The sequence below is a fragment of the Monodon monoceros genome, unplaced genomic scaffold, assembly GCF_005190385.1.
Source record: "Monodon monoceros isolate NGI ecotype Baffin Bay Population unplaced genomic scaffold, NGI_Narwhal_1 Super_Scaffold_5, whole genome shotgun sequence".
Lineage (NCBI taxonomy): Eukaryota > Metazoa > Chordata > Mammalia > Artiodactyla > Monodontidae > Monodon > Monodon monoceros.
Genome location: NW_021703782.1, coordinates 79287272 through 79304232, shown reverse-complemented (window position 1 = coordinate 79304232; position 16961 = coordinate 79287272). Strand labels below are relative to the sequence as shown.

The 16961-nt window shown below is 38.8% G+C and overlaps 1 protein-coding gene across 5 annotated transcripts in view; it reads right to left on the bottom strand.

Moving 5' to 3' along the window:
* TDRD7 (tudor domain containing 7) overlaps positions 1-16961 on the bottom strand; it is a 102627-nt gene that overhangs the window by 9284 nt on the left and 76382 nt on the right. For all 5 annotated transcript variants that reach the window (XM_029203040.1, XM_029203041.1, XM_029203042.1 and 2 more), the window contains 6 exons: positions 14854-14965; positions 12911-13113; positions 11761-11895; positions 9903-9989; positions 3275-3409; positions 909-1019 (listed from right to left, as the gene is read on the bottom strand). In XM_029203040.1, coding sequence (XP_029058873.1) covers positions 909-1019; positions 3275-3409; positions 9903-9989; positions 11761-11895; positions 12911-13113; positions 14854-14965 — 783 coding nt within the window. The remainder of the gene's footprint in view (positions 1-908; positions 1020-3274; positions 3410-9902; positions 9990-11760; positions 11896-12910; positions 13114-14853; positions 14966-16961) is intronic.

The window sequence follows — 16961 nt, the reverse complement described above, 5'->3', positions numbered from 1 at the left end:
TAATGAAGTACTGACTGCTAATTCATTTTGATATTTATGGTACAGAAACACCATTTCAAAAATCAACCATTAAAAAGGTTTTTATTGACTACCCAATACCCTGGCTTTAGGAGCTGAAAATGTAGCTGAGAAAACAATATTCATGTGGCAATTGAAGAATATAAAATGGTATATAACTGTGTGATTGCACATGATAAACCCTAGAGGAGAATGAAGATAGGAAAATCAGTGGGGGCTCGAGTAAGTGAGAGGTCTTCATGAAGATATTTCTCAAGGACATTTCAGTGCTAACATTGTTAAATGCTTATATAAAATGATAACACTATTTACATCAGTTAAAATAGAGAAATATTATCTTACATTTCTATTCTTGGAAATATGAGCAGTGTTTTTGATATGAAGATGCAAGAGTGTGAAAAAGAAACATGCTAGTGAAAGAAATAAAGCAGTTTAAATAAGTTTTAGGAAGAGACAAAAACCAAGATTACAAGCAAATATTTGTTTATAATCCATTTTACTTTAGGGATAAAAGAAAGAAATACCGGACTTATTTAAATGGTCTTTAGAAACATTTATCAAGAGATACATGGTCCTCTGTTGCAGACTTAACTCCTTATCATGGAGCAAAATAGGAGCACGGAACTACCTGCTACCTTATTAATAATCAAAAAATTATATAAAGGGTTTAAAAGTAACACTGGAGATATAGGATATATTCTTAAATAAAAATTAAACCATCAGATATCTTATAGCAACACATGTAACCAACCTCTTGACTATAAAAGTGTGTCAGAGGTGAAAGCATCAGTTTACAGTAAGATAAAATTCTTTCACAAAAACAAGTGGGAAAAAAAAAGAGTCCGTCTGGCTGACAGCCCCCTTTTATCAAGACCAGTAAGATAACTAACCTTAATGCTACAGTCTGAGCAATTCAAAACAGAATCTCTTAGCCAAAGCACAGCATCTGGTGTCCACATGCCAATAGACTGTGGAAGATCTGCTAAACAGCACTTTATAGCCTGAAAAGAAAACACAACAGAAAAGAGGACACGCCATCTTAAAACAGGTACTTATGAGTAGTGTCAATATTATTTTCCTACAAGTCAAATGTTGCCAAGATAGAGAGCAAGCAACAGCAATAGCTAATAATGACAATCACAGTTCTCGGGCTGTAGCATCTGCTATGTTCCTGATCTATTTATATTACTACCATTGTCTCTACTCCTATCATGAGCCAGGGTTATACCAGGCACTTCACATACTTCTCACCCTACAGTACTTCTGCATGGCAGGACAGTGTTGTGATCTCATTTTACAGACGGTGAAACAGACTCAGAGATACTAACCTGTGTAAGATCACAAAGTCATGAAGACAAGATTGGGACTTATATCTAGGTCTTCCCTTTATGCCCAACTAAAAAAAAATGAAAAGTGTCATTTGGATGAAATCTAACTCCTGTTGTAAAAACCTCTGTGGAGGCTTCCGGCTGAATGAAGCATTTCCTGAGTACCCCAGGCATTTGTACTTACCTTTTGAAGGAGGTTGTAATGAGAATTAAGGAGGGAAAGAAAAACTAAAACCCAGTGACCCCTAAAAGCCTCATTTTCCCTGATGCTTTTTACCCCCCACCATCACTGCACAAGCTTCGGCAGAATCAGGGAGGAAAAGGTAACCCCAGGGACTCCCTCCAGTCTCATGGAAGCCTTTGAATTGATGGAGGCAATTTTATGCAGGAGATGAAACTTACTTCCAGGATTCCTAGATTTCTTCTTTCCTCTCTGAGCCCCAACCTCCCTGTCATACACCCTCCCTTCATCCTTGGGGGCTCCAAGTCTCCCACTGTGCCCCCTGCATGAGGTACCTTTCTCGGTGGGGAGGAGGTCACTTAGAGCAAAGAGAGCAGACTCTACTAGTGCAGGTGCCAGGTGGGCAAAGAGGGAGTGAGGCGGGCCAGCTGGGGCCTGCGCACTGGAGAGCACAAGCCCTGCAGAGGAGAACGTCACTTCCCAAGCTCCCGCAGAGCACTGTGCCATAAAGGGGACTGCTCAATAGGGTCATGTTTTCTAGTTTGTCAAGAGAAGCTAGAAGCAGACAACTAATTCACATTTTAAAACACTATACGAGCCAAGGGCCCAGACCCAATATTCATGGGTCAGCCTTGGCCAACAGGCCATCAGTTTGCTACTCTGAACCTCTTGGGGAGATGTTGTTAGCCAGAGGCTTGCCCTAGCTGGTTTTAAAGGTTCCCCCAACTTCACATCTATCAAATAAAAAATCCAGATAAGATTAATAGAAAAAATTATAGTGGCTTTTACCAAGAAAGTACACCTGTGTAATTTTCAGACAGTCAGAAGCAGTGGGACAGATCACCCATCTCCTCCAGCCCCGGAAACATTTTCTAGGTAAGGCTGGCCCTAGATGGATGTTCTAACAAGGGGTACAGAGGCCAGAGGTGTTATCAAGTGAAAGCAGCACTTAAAGGTCTAACAATTTTCAATATTATGCTGAGCAGCAATAAGAAAAAATGTGATTCTGAAAATTGGCTTGAACTCAAGTTCAACAGCTTCTCTCCAATAGTCATTTTAGGAAAGGCAACAGTGACTGCAGTGAGAGAAATTATAAAAGCCATGCAAATTATGGTCAAGTACCTCTTATTCACTGAGTTTTGATACATAAGAAATCTTCTGGTAAATATAGGTCAAGGGGCCCCTTGAAATTATAGAATGTTGAACAATTTTATTTTCAAAGCATGATGGATTTCTGTACAAACTCTACTTCTCCTAAGTAGGAAATAGCTATTAATAATTTTAATTAATTCAAAATAATTCAAACTTCTTATCATCTTGAATTTTTATCAAGAGAGGAAGGATAGACTGAAGTTAATCTTTTCACTAAAATCTATGAGGAGAAGGTTAAATATAAACATATATCCGAAGAGAATGGTTACCTAATTAAATTAAGAACTCTGGAAGTAAATATTTACATATAATATCCTGAAACTGTGTAGAAGCCAGCACTGGCATCTAATTATTAAAGTGGAACCTCTAACTGGACAATATAGCCTGGTGACTCAACATGCTTGAAAACAAACATTTATCAAACAATATTCTGTAAGTCTCACTGGTCTTCTTGTCTAAGTGAGCCACCATTTGGATCATTTCCAATTTTGTTAAACTCAATCATCATCAAAAACTGAGAGAGCATCTCACAATGTGATTATGAACACATCCAAATCCCTTTCAGCCGATCTCCTAGGCTTGTAACATATAGTACCTGAGGTGGTACTGCAATCATTTCTTGGAGAAACCGAGGGGGAATTTCCCTGAGCTCGGACACTTTCACAGACGTCACAGTGCCAGAGTCCAGGAATTGAACATCAAGAGCCCGGCTGCTGTGAACATTCGTGATCTGCAATGAGACAAGTGTTGGCTGATTTATTAGCATATCCAAAAGGCCACAATGCTTCTGTGCAATTACATTTTGTACAGCTCTAAAATGCATATAAAAAGCAACAAAAACTATCAGTGCCGATTGAATTTTCTCTTATTTTAAAATGTACTTATTTACCAAATAGATATTCTTTTATAGTAGAATTGATTTCAACATCTTGCTGTTAATTCATAAATATAGTAATAATTACTAAGTTTTCAATTCTAGGATACTACTGATTGTAAAACAATTTGATACATTATTATATACTGCTGATCGTAAGATACAGTCTGTTCTCCAAAATATCAGGATGTGAGGGAAAAAAAAAAAACTACTGTGTCTTAGCAATGAGGAAATAATAGAGAGAATTCAGAGACAGAATTTTACTTGTAGTAGGTAAATATTATGTTGGGTTTTTTTTACAGTTAAACTTGGTCTTTTTTTTAAATTAATTAATTAATTTATTTTTGGCTACGTTGGGTCTTCGTTGCTGCACGCAGGCTTTCTCTAGTTGCGGCGAGTGGGGGCTACTCTTCGTTGTGGTGTGCGGGCATCTCATTGCGGTGGCTTCTCTTGTTGCGGATCACGGGCTCTGGGTGTGCGGGCTAAGTAGTTGTGGCTTGCGGGCTCTAGAGCACGGGCTCAGTAGTTGCGGCTCGTGGGTTCTAGAGCCCAGGCTCAGTAGTTGTGGTGCACGGGCTTAGACGCTCTGCGGCATGTGGGATCTTCCTGGACCAGGGCTTGAACCCATGTCCCCTGCACTGGCAGGTGAATTCTTAACCACTGCGCCACCAGGGAGGTCCCAATACTATGTATTTTTAAAACATGACACATTTTGGTATTTTATAGCTTAGTCAGAAAGCCCAATGATACTTTGTGTCATTTGTCAAAAATGGGAACATCATTAATCATTAGAGAAATGCAAATCAAAACTACAGTGAGGTATCATCTCACACCAGTCAGAATGGCCATCATCAAAAAATCTACAAACAATAAATGCTGGAGAGGGTGTGGAGAAAAGGGAACCCTCTTGCACTGTTGGTGGGAATGTAAATTGATACAGCCACTATGGAGAACAGTATGGAGGTTCCTTAAAAAACTAAAAATAGAACTACCATACGACCCAGAAATCCCACTACTGGGCATATACCCAGAGAAAACCATAATTCAAAAAGAGTCATGTACCACAATGTTCATTGCAGCACTATTTACAATAGCCAGGACATGGAAGCAACCTAAGTGTCCATCAACAGATGAATGGATAAAGAAGATGTGGCACATATATACAATGGAATATTACTCAGCCATAAAAAGGAACAAAACTGAGTTATTTGTAGTGAGGTGGATGGACCTAGAGACTGTCATACAGAGTGAAGTAAGTCAGAGAGAGAAAAACAAATACTGTATGCTAACACATATATATGGAATCTAAAAAAAAGAAAGAAAAAATAAAAAACATGGTCAGAAAAACCTAGGGGCAAGATGGGAATAAAGATGCAGACCTACTAGAGAATGGACTTGAGGATACGGGGAGGGGGAAGGGTAAGCTGGGACAAAGTGAGAGAGTGGCATGGACATATATACACTATCAAACGTAAAATAGATAGCTAGTGGGAAGCAGCCGCATAGCACAGGGAGATCAGCTCGGTGCCTTGTGACCACCTAGGGGGGTGGGATAGGGAGGGTGGGAGGGAGGGAGACGCAAAAGGGAGGAGATATGGGGATATATGTATATTTATAACTGATTCACTTTGTTATAAAGCAGAAACTAACACACCATTGTAAAGCAATTATACTCCAATAAAGATGTTTTAAAAAAAATGGGTAAGTTACACACTGAATCAAAGCAATAATTACCTACCTGTGGCCAAATGGCAAGAACACAACGTAACATTCTGGATGCACCTTTAAATGCCACAATCTCCCCTAATATGCCCCTAAAATGCCATTGTGACCCTTGCCATTGTTAAATATTTACAGTGGCCAAATATAGCCCCATGGGGGTGGTTATCTGGGCTGAGATCTCACGCCTACAACTGCACTAACTGCTACCTAAGCATGGTGGTGGCTTCGGTATGATGACTGTTGAGAACTGGGCCACTTTCTTCTTGGAAGTCAGATTTGCCAAAAGTGAAGCATTTTTCTACTGCCCGAGAGAATGCTTGATTAATATAATAGCATAAATTTTTAAATCTCTTAAGACATGATAAACACAAACAGTCCCATGGAGGAATATTTTAAAATGTTTAATATTTTAAATATTTTAAAATGTTTAATATTTTATTCAAACATACATACTGAACATATATATTGGTATGGATGGTATCTGTTGAATGCTTGTTATATCCAGGCATAACTAGGCTGCAAAGATATACTTCCCCTTCTCAAAGAGCTCCTAGTGCCATGAGAGACGACACAAATACATAACCATACTATAATGTAGTAAAGGCAATAATGAAGTTGCGCTTGGGGTACTGTGAGAACACAGAGGGTGGGTACCTGACCCAGCAGGAAGCAGGTGTTAGGGCAAGCTTTCAGGAGGAGGGAATGCCTAGAATTGGTACTTTTCTTTAAAAATTTACTTTTTTTTCTTCTTATTTTAGTAAAATGCCTCCATTGTAGAAAATTTATATACTTAAATATATAAAAATCACTTGTAATCTACTATAGGTTACAATTATCCTTCTAGTCTTTTACCCATGATTCACAAAAGATTAGATTTACAAGAATTACAAAATATTTGTAGATACTATTTCATAGTTGACTGCTTTCCACTCAGTGTCTCATAAAAATATTTCATATTATTTGTCTTCTATGTCATTTTAATGTTATTTAAGTCTATCATATACATACATTGTGACTTATCTATGAAATCACTTCGGCTGGATAATTTAAGTTGTGTAAATTTGTTTACACAAATTTGTTACTTTAAGAAATAATCATATTTACTGGGCATTTGTATTTCCTTTTTCACAAACTGAAATTTCATAAATTTCACAAATCTATGTCCTTTCAGAGCTGCACCTTAAATGATGAATGGGAGTAAACCAGGTTGGTAGGAGTCCAGTTAGGGGTGAATCTGGACATTTCAAATAGAGGGGAGAGGATGGGCAAAGGCACACACATACTTCTTACGTGTGGGGCCTACAAGCATTTTGGTTACGTTAGAGCATAAAATGAGAGGCCGGGCAAGGCAAGAGGTGAGGCTGGGAGACAGGCAAAGGCAAGGTCTAAGAGAAGCAGATATCATGCCTTCAAGAACTAAGACTTTACCCTGTAGATGAGAAGCCAATGTCAAGCCTTAAGTAGAAGAATGAGATGGTCAGCTTTCTAAAATTGTTGGCGAGGGCTTTAGGATCAGATAGATTTGGTTTTAAATCTCAGCTCTCCCACTTTTTAGCTGGATGACTTTCCTCATCAGTAAGAACAGGGATAACAGGGTTTTGTGAACATGAAATGAGATCAGTCATGTTTAAAAAAGCATTTAGTGTCATGGAAACAGTAAGTCTCGTCATAAGTTGGATGTATAATTATTTGCATTTTGGGTTGCTACTCTTCGTGATATGGAGCTCGACTAGAGGAAGACAGGAGTGAAGGCAGAGGAACCAGTTGGTGTGGTACTGCGGTGTTCCAGGCAAGAATTAACAAAGTTGTAAAATCAGCAGTGTTCAGTGATTAGTAGCACTTGGGGCTGAGGAAGATGTAGGAGTCAAAGATAACTCTTAAGAAACAGCCTGCATGGCCCCATGAATGGAGGTACCACTAAAATAGAGATAAGGGAGAAAGGTAAGGATGGGGAAAGATAATTTTGGTTTCAGACATGTAGAACTTAAAAGAGTTTGTGAGATGGACAATTAGGCTGGCTTTTTGCTCAAATCTGCAGCCCATCAAGGACTGGAAAACAAATTTGGGAGTCATTAGGGCCAAAATGGTACCTGAAACTATGAGATAGGATTACCTAGAAGGATGCAGAGGCCGAGAAGAGTGATGAGCCTGGACAGGACTTAGGGACACTGACATTTCAGAAGTGGGGGTGGAAGGAGGTTTGGGTGAAAAATAAGAGAAGGGATTATTAGACTATCATGAGGAAAATTAGGATTTGATAACATGGTAGCCTAGTGAGAAGAGAATTTCAAGTTTCAACACTGTTTGATGCAGCAAAGAGGTCTGGTACGACAAGACCTGGAAGATACTAATTCAACTGCAAAATTAAGATGCTGTTCACAAGAACAGGCTCTGTGATGGAGTGTGGGCAGAAGTCATGTGGCAGTGACTGAGGACTGACTGGAAGATGGTGCAGAGTGAATGCAGACCACTTCTACAGGGAAACAGGGAGAGTAGTGGCCACTGCACTGAATAAAGTTGGTTGGACTTACAGAATAAGTTCAGAATGTATAGGCACTAAATTTTAGACAAGTTACAATGTCAAGAGCAAATACATCACTTAAACACAGGATCTGCTTTTCATTACTTATCTTACTTTCCTTAACTTTCTATGCATCACTAAGAGAATGAACACTTTCGCTACCTCAAAAGTAGATAATACACAACTTGATAGTAATAAAAATAATACTAGATATTTATCTAAAGTATTTGAGCATACACTGAGAAGGTATTTTTGCCAAAAAGGCATAGCCTGATTCCACACACAGAGAAACTCAAGTTGAGAGACACTCTACAAAACACTGCTACTCTTCAAGAGACCACAAACAACAAAGACTGAGCAACTGCCAGGTTGGAGGAAACTAAGAAGACATGACAACTAAATACATCTTGGGATCCTGGACCAGAAAAAGGACATATGGAGGACAATCTGGGAAATGTCAGTATGTTCTGCAGATTAGTTAATATTGTACCAATGTTAATTTCCTGATTTTGATAATCGTTATGTAAGACGTTAACAATTGGAGATGGTGGGTAAAGGGCATATGGGAACTCCTTAAAATATTTTTGCAACTTTCTAAAAGTCTGAAATTACTTCAAAATAAAAGGTTAAAAAATTAAGTATTTGTGCATTTATATATTATACACTAAACAGCACAGAGCTTTAAAATTCAGATAATGTCGTGTTCTTTTTAACAAATCATGTTTTGAAGTTTATAGCTAAGCACCCAAATCTTAGTCATATAACTCCAGATCTCAACTTTCTGACACACATTCACATTGACAATAGTTATTTCAAAACTGATGCTTTCATTAAAGTGGCCATGATCAAGATTTACTTAAATAAAGGGAAAATCAGTACCATTAAGTAATCACAATGCTGCTATGCAGTAATAAAACTCAATAAAGCAATGATTCTTACTTAGGGTTGGTTTCTTTGAGAATCTTAAGAAAATTATGAATACTTTCCCTCCAAAATACATAATACACACACACACACATAATTTGCATACAATTGTTGGGGAGGGGTCCAGGCGCTCCCTGTAAGCAGAGGTCTTTGCACCTAGGTTAAGCACCACTGTGGAAAAAAAAAAAAATCAAGCCCAGATTTGCAATTTTACTAACTGGGCAAAAAAAAAATCAAAAAAAAAAAAAAAAAAAAAAAAAGAAGAAGAAGATGAAGAAAAGAAAGAAACCACAAAAATCCAAAACCTACCTTTGAAAAACATACAGAGATTTATGACAAAATATAACAAACCTCCTTACAAATTCATAACTGAGCTTGTAAGAAAATAAAACAATTATTAGGCCCTGGAAATAGAGGAATATGTGAACACTGAAACCCAAGCCATCCTGGGCAGGGGTGAGGGAGGACATGAGATGCCCCCAAGAAGCCAGAACACTCAAAGGGCTAACCCTCGAGGGAGGGGTGACTCTGGAGAGCAATTAGGCATTTCCTATGCCCAGAAATTCCACTCCTACATATGTACCCTGGGAGATATGCACAGGAAGGTTCATGGTAGTGCTGTTTATAGAAAAAAATTCGACACAATCTAAATATCCATTGTCAGAAGAATGGAGTGATAATGTTGGCATATTCGTACACTGTTACAGCATACAGCAGGGAAAACAGATTACATCACAAACATAATGAATGAAAAAGCATGTTATAGAAGAATCAATACATCTTACAATTTGTGTAAATTTTTAAGACATTCATTCAGTTATACTTTATTCATGTTTTTACTATAAGTATTACATATACTATTCACTTCTACATTTTAAATATCTCTATATTGAAATATACAGATAGTAAAAGTATGTGTGTATAGACACAAATATAGTAAAAGTCTAAAGCAGTGAATAGGAAGGAGAAACACCAAATTCAGCTGGTAGCTCCCCCAGGGGTGGGAGTAAAAGAAAGGGCTGCAGACAGGGAGCATCAACTGTATATTGGTTTTATGTATCATGTTTTATTTCTTAAACTGGTGATGAGTATATGGATGCTTACTCCATTTTTTAAAAACCTCATTTATATGTCTGAAATATTTCATCTTAAGTTTAAAAAAAGTCAAGTGACTGATTTTACCTCTACTCGTAACCATTTTCCTTTGCAATGGAAGAGGCAGATTTTCCCACAGAAGGGTAATGAAACGAAGTACTCAGAAGTCATGTGCTGCAAAACAGAAACGCATGACACTTATTATTCTCAGCAAAGAGCACGTTGCTACACCATGAGAAAAACACCGCTGTGGCACAGGCAAACTGCTTCACCCGTATGTGATCAGACTTTCGGCGAGGTGTGTGCTACAGTGGACGCAGATATGTACAGGGGTTGTAGGGCTTCTGCCTTGTTTCTCATATGTTGGTGGCAGCCATCTACCCTCCTTCCTTGCACATGTCTCATAAATCAGCCTTGTTAAAATGTCTAAAAATGTTAGCATGGAGGTCAGTATAATTCATCCAGGCTCAGGCACCATCAGTTAAACACAAAGAGGGAAGATGAATCCGATAAAATGAACAGCCTGTATGAAACGGAAGCAGTTAGGCTAGCTGTTCATAAGGCCTCCTCTTTTCATCTTTTAACATTCAAGATTCAAAGATAAGATTTTAATCCAAAACAAAAGAAACGTTATCAACACAAATATGGATATCAGTGCCAGTTCAATGTTGTTCAATGTTTTCATCCTCCTCCTCTGCTGCAGCTTGAAATGGGGACCCGCCATTGCCTCCTTCCTTCAGGGTGAATGTTTCTACTCTCCCCAAAGGCAATGCCTCCTTCCACTTGAGTTTCCAGGGCACTAAGAACTATCAAGAGTGGTTTTCACCATTTTAGATTATAAGCACATGCATGCAAATGAGTAACTACAGTCACCCTCTGGATGTCTCAGATTTCTCTAGGATAGATCCGCAAATCAAACTTAAGTAATGACCTTGAGATACAAGCTAAGACATCTGTAACAGAGAAAGAGGTAAAGCTACAGATCTAACGTCTCGATTCTAGGCTGTAGTCTAAATACAAGTTTAATCCACTTCAGCAAATATTTTGGAATACCTATTTTATGTAAGACACTAGGTAAGTTACTACAGTACCTAAATGAATTAGGTACTTACCAGAAGCTGGTGAGGCTCAGTCTCTGCCCTCAGGAAGCCTATACTCTAGTAAAGCAAACAAATACCCAAACAGCTAAAACAATGCTGCGTACAAGTGTCATGAGGCACTCGGGGTGCTCTGTAGGTCAGAGGCAAAGGTTCACTTCCAGGTGAGGGGGTCAGAGATGAAGCGGCATCAGAGTTTAGTCACTTGGAAACCACAGCATATTGTGGATTACAACTATAATGCCCAAATGGAGGTAAGGAGATCCCTTTAGGACCTTAAAACAAAACCTCTACAGATCCTGATTCAGAAAATAATACTAGAATTAAAGGGAAAAGAGATTACTAATAAATGTAAACTGCAGAACCACATTTTCCAAGGCGCAGGTTCTCTCAGGGACCATAAAGAGGTTGGGGAGTGATGCCTCGGAAGTTTTATTCTCCTTCTAAATTCCACGGTTCCGTCTTTGCCCAGGCAGAGGAGCCAGCTGCTCGAGCAGACAGTCACAGGCAGCTGCACTGTAGGCTCATCAACTGCACCTTGTGAATGACAAATCTACCGGTTGCTGCACACTTTCTATGTGCCAGGCCCTGTGCTAATAATAAGCAGCCTTGTGACTGGTCCTCATAACAATCCTGTGGGTACTCACTATTATTATCCTCAGTTTACCGTGAAGAAACTAGTGGGGATTTTTATTTTTGTTTTAAATTCTGAAGTCTGGGGCTCTTACCCTCTATTTTAGAGAGTCTACCTCAAAATATACAAAACTTACTACACATGTACAATTTAGTGACTCCTCTTGTTTGCAATGTTAGGACTCATCTTAGAGGTGGATGCTGCTTGGCCATACCTTACAATGAAAGTATTCCTCTATCTTATGCAGAAGGTCGTTGAGCTTGTTCAAACCCTTACAAGGCACCTGGCAGTAGAGTGTGCCGTCGGAGCAAATATTAGTCACTCTGACATTTGTGTACATGGCATCGACCTGAAACAAAGGACACACCAAGGATGTGAGAACAGAGTGCAGCTCTTACCTACCTAAGGGGATCTATCTAAACAGCTCATTGAAAATGTCTGCGCTTTTCAATCTTCTAAGCAAGCTGGAGGACAGATAGAATGAAATTCGTAACGTAAATGTGAAAAACTAGTCTGCATACCACTCTTTCCAAAAGGAATATCTGGTATCGTTTGTGTCAGGCACAGAGTAGACATTTTGCACACATTATGTTATTACCACTTTCTACTGTCTGAAAGGCTAAGAGTACTTTTAGCTCTGCTTTAACTCTGGTTTATCTTCTCCCCATTAATTTAGAAAAATTATTATATAAAACATATTTTTGCAGCATTAACAGAAATAAAAATAAAAAACTCTCACAAAATCAATCCCATTATTAGTTTACTTTCTAATTCACGTCCATGGGCCACAGGAATTTTTAGTAACTTTTAAAAATTATAATCACAGTAAAGGTTTAATTTTAGCCATTTTTAGTCAAATCATAATATAAAGGTAATTTACTATTGTTCTACTTATTAAAACAAATATTTTCCCAATGTTGCTATGAAGCCTTAAAAATGATCATTTTTAACATCTCATTCTTTCGAGTGGCTGCTCTATAATTTATTCAGAAGTGTCCTTTCGTACAGACATCTATGTTCTTCACATTTAAAAAATGTTAAAGCTAGCAATTTAATAAGCATCTTCACTGATCTAATTTTCCCTTCATTTGAATTATCCTTTATTATCTTTGCAAAATAATTTCATATAAAATTAATATATGCTCATTGTGGAAACTGGAAAATAAAACAAAAATCCAATTCTTAATAATTACTATTTATATTTTGGCATTTCCCCTCCTTTTAGCTCCCTTCCTTCCTTTTTTTTTTCCAATACATACGTAATCTGTCTCTATCTAGTGTTAGCCTAAAATGTACAGCGTTCTTTTCTGGTGAATTTCTTTCCTGTGATACTTGTGAATAGACAACAGTGGTCACAGTGGTACCTGAAGGTGAACCTCTAGTGACTTGTCACATTTGGCCTTTAAGCAGGTGGCATTGATGTTGATGTCATCTTCTCCTGAGGTATCGTACAGAACAACCAGTGGAATATCAGCTTTTTCAAGTATTTCCACTGCAAAGATCTTTCCACAAGTTAAAGATTCAACCACCTTCACTAAATCAGGATCATCACTTAGAACTTCCAACCCTGAAAAATATTGAATATTTAAATTTCTACTTAATTAGAAGAATCATTTTAAGATGCAGAGATTGTGTTTGTTTTGGCTACTTATTACAATTATGAATCTACTACAAAATTCTTAAATTTTATAGGGAAGCTTTGTTATACAATCTTCTTTATACCATCCACCCTTAGGTTTAAAAATATTTATTATAACATGAATGCCCTTTTGAATGATTACACAAAGGCGGGCAATCTTAAAACAAGAAGAAAAGTTGACGATCAATCTGAATTTCTACCTTAGGAGAAACAGCCTTCACTTTACTTACAAACACATATTTAAAACAAAAAGACTAACACGTAAAGAAGTTGTCAGCCAATTATGTCTGCCAGTCATGTATTTGTAACACTCTTCCTAAAAATATACCCTTGGTTTTTTCATTTTCTAATTAAATATGCACAATTATTTCTTGCATGAACATGCACTTATTGAAAATTTAGACAACCTTTCCCCCTCCCTTTCATTCTTTCTTTTTAAGTAAACCATCATGGCCCTGAGGATACCAAAGAACTTTCAGGTTTATGAAAGAAAGGTAAAATACTGTTTAATGTAATGTGGGTATTAGGTGAATTTTATCGCAGTCTAATTATTCTTTAAATTCTTGGAAAACTGTAATTTCATATAACGTAATATGACAACTCTAAGTTAATCCATTAAACTAATTAAACTAGGGCATCATTTCCCCAATGGTACTACAATGTCTATTTCTATATTTTTCCCCTTTAAATCCATAAGCAAAAGTTTACAGATTCCTTCTGACCTACCTTTCTCTTTTTCATATTCTGTTCTCCAGACACACACCTCTAAAGCTTTTATCAAACCTTTCATTTCAGCATCCTAAATCTTTTCCTATGCTCTTGATATGTTCTTTTCAAAACTAACTCCCACAGGTTTGTACCAGTATTTTTAAATTACTCTAGATTTATCTCACAGAGAGAGCCAAACCCCGTTCCTCTGACATAAAGACATCCCTGCTGGGAAGGAGGCATTTCTTCACAGGTCTAATTTTCATGAAAACAATTCTGATAGTTTTCTGAGTATAGCTCTGGCTCTCCTGCATGAGGCATACATATTCCAATGTCTTTCCTCATCATTAACGTGTGCCCCCCATACTTTCAGGTCATCCCTACGCGTCACTCTCACACATGTGCATTTCTCTACGCTTCCTTGAGGAGGAAAGAAAAGAACAGTGATACGTGACAGTGCCAGAGACCACACGTGACCCACAGCTGGACTCGTGCTTGGGTGCACGAGGGAGTGTTCCCTGCTAACAAGCAGCATCCATGGAGTCCATCTCAGTGGGAACGAAGCTGGGAGTCACTTTACAACAGGTCGAACAACACGATTTACACTGATCCTGTATCCCATGATACAGGGCCTCGAACAGCTGTTACTAGGGCAGTTACGGCAACAGCAACCAAACCCTCTCAGATGTCCAACAGGCTTTTTAATAATAAAGTTAAATGTGCTATATGTTATATATAATGTAACAAAAATATATTAAAACATTGTAACATTTTTATAATGATCAAATCTTACAAAGAGAAATACAGCAGGCTCTTACTAGTTATCTATTTTATACATATTAGTGTATATATGTCAATCCCAATCTCCCAGTTCATCCCCCCCCACCGGCCCCAACTTTCCCCGCTTGGTGTCCATACGTTTGTCAAAGTGGAGAGCACTTTAAAATAAGTTCCTTTTACCTGCGAGCTTACACTTCGTAGCTTGGAATGACAGTGAACAGAACTTCGGGTTCAATTTGTATGCTTTGCTCTTTTCAACATTTTCACTAAAACCATAGTCAACATAGCATACCTAATGATAACAGAAACAACAACGTTTAGGTTCAAATAAAATTCTTTATCCTCATTTCTTAAAAAAAAAATCACTTGATGCATTGAACTGGCTTCATTTTACCCCATAATCGGCATGTGAAGTGGCACCACTGCCTGGAAAATGCCAGGGGAGGTACCCCTGACTTAGCCTGGAAGAGGAATGCTGGGAATGGGACCAAGGGTGCCAGGGCTCCTGACTTCCAGGCCGCACTCCTCCGCTGCGCCTTTGCCAAAGGGGAGAAGAGGGAAGAGTGCTGAACTCCGATGCCTTCTGTTGTCAGCTTCTCAGAAGCACACGTACCTGGTCTGCCAGCCCTGACTGTCCCCACCCTTTCCTTGCTGGCATAATGCCTACATCACCTTATTCTTTCTTGATTTATACAACTCCACTAAGGATCTGCTTCCTTAGGCAGATCCTTATTTATTTCTAGAGGAGGCATCACACTGGTGGTATTTATCAGATTCTAAATCCCCAGAGCAGCACTTGTGACAGCTTGCTCTCAGCTGTTATGCTTCCAGGGACCGAGATGCTTTCTGTCAATGACAACAATGATGTCATGGCTGGATAACATGGAATTCTACACTGTAAAGGTAGGTAATTCTGGGTTTTTTGGGGGCTGTGAAGCTGGGTTAGGCCTTCATCCAATTCAGGAAAAGGTCCCAAGTCTGCTGGACAGAGCTCTGTGTTTACAGAAACTTGCATGGCACTTCCTCACCACCATCACAGATCATGGAGAGCCTGGATATTATTTTTAGTGTATTAATAAAACCTTCAGTTGAGAAGGACTATATAACCAACGGCTTTTTCTTTTTGGAGAAAAATAAATCTAGAGACATTAAGCTGTGGTTTAGAATGATAACTAGGAATCAGAGGGAAAGTGTTGAAAACTTAGTACGCTTCTCTAATTAAAGCAGATGGTTATTACAAATACAGAACAAATCACAGGGCAAAGGCATGGCAAAGAAAATACCAAGTAATACAGAGTTTTACTTTCTGCAGTAAAATAAAGTCCACAGCTTCTGAGCACCAAGATTCTGACAGTAAGTATACAAAACAAAAATTCTCCCCATCAGAGAATCTAAGGAAGAAAAGAATAGAGAGATGACTAACGCCTTTCCCTGACCACCTGATAGCCGTGTCTGTGGGGCCTGTATATCCCACATTGGAAAGGATCATCTCTTAGAGTCCATATCTTGACTCAGTGCCCGCCGAGGCCTTGATCCCTGGCAGGGTCCCCACACTACAGCCAGCCACTTCTCCAACCCCTAATTAGCATCTGCTTTTCCTTCCCAAAGGCCTCAGGATTCACGCAGATTTTGTGTCCTTTAATAGCTACCAACACCCACAATTTGGATTCTGCTCTTCCTAGGTTAAAATGGAGACAACGTGTCTGTGAATAGGACATAGTATGTGAAATCATGATTCCTGGGCAATTTCGAATGTACTCCTAGCACTAAGAGACTAAAGAATACTGCTCTAAAATCTTCAAAGGGTTTCTGTAATGTCTGGAGCTTGTTTTCTTTTCTTTCTTCTTTTGAATCACAATACCATGTATTTGTATGTCAGCTGTGGCTCATAAAACATCTGCCCATGGACTGTCCAGCTGGACTGTCACCACCCTCTGTCCTGTGTCCTTTGGCCCTGAGATCAGCACAAGCAGGCTCATAATCGTGGCACCGGGCCCCAGTTCATTCCTGGATCTCTGGCTCCCTCAAGTGGCCGCAGGTCTCACAGCACCACCTGAGTAATAACCAGAAAACAACCCTGGGATGTGGGTTTGCGCCAGGCCAAACTGGCACCAACCTGAGGGGGTGGCCGCATGTTCCTGTTTCTCATACTCAGAAAGCTCTGCAGAAAGCAAGGAGGGAACCTGTTCTTCCTGTCAGGCACAGTAAAATTCAAGAGAAACAAGACTTTCCAAGTAGTTGGGGTTTCTCCTAATAAAGGGTAAAACTCATCTCTGTCTGGTTCATGG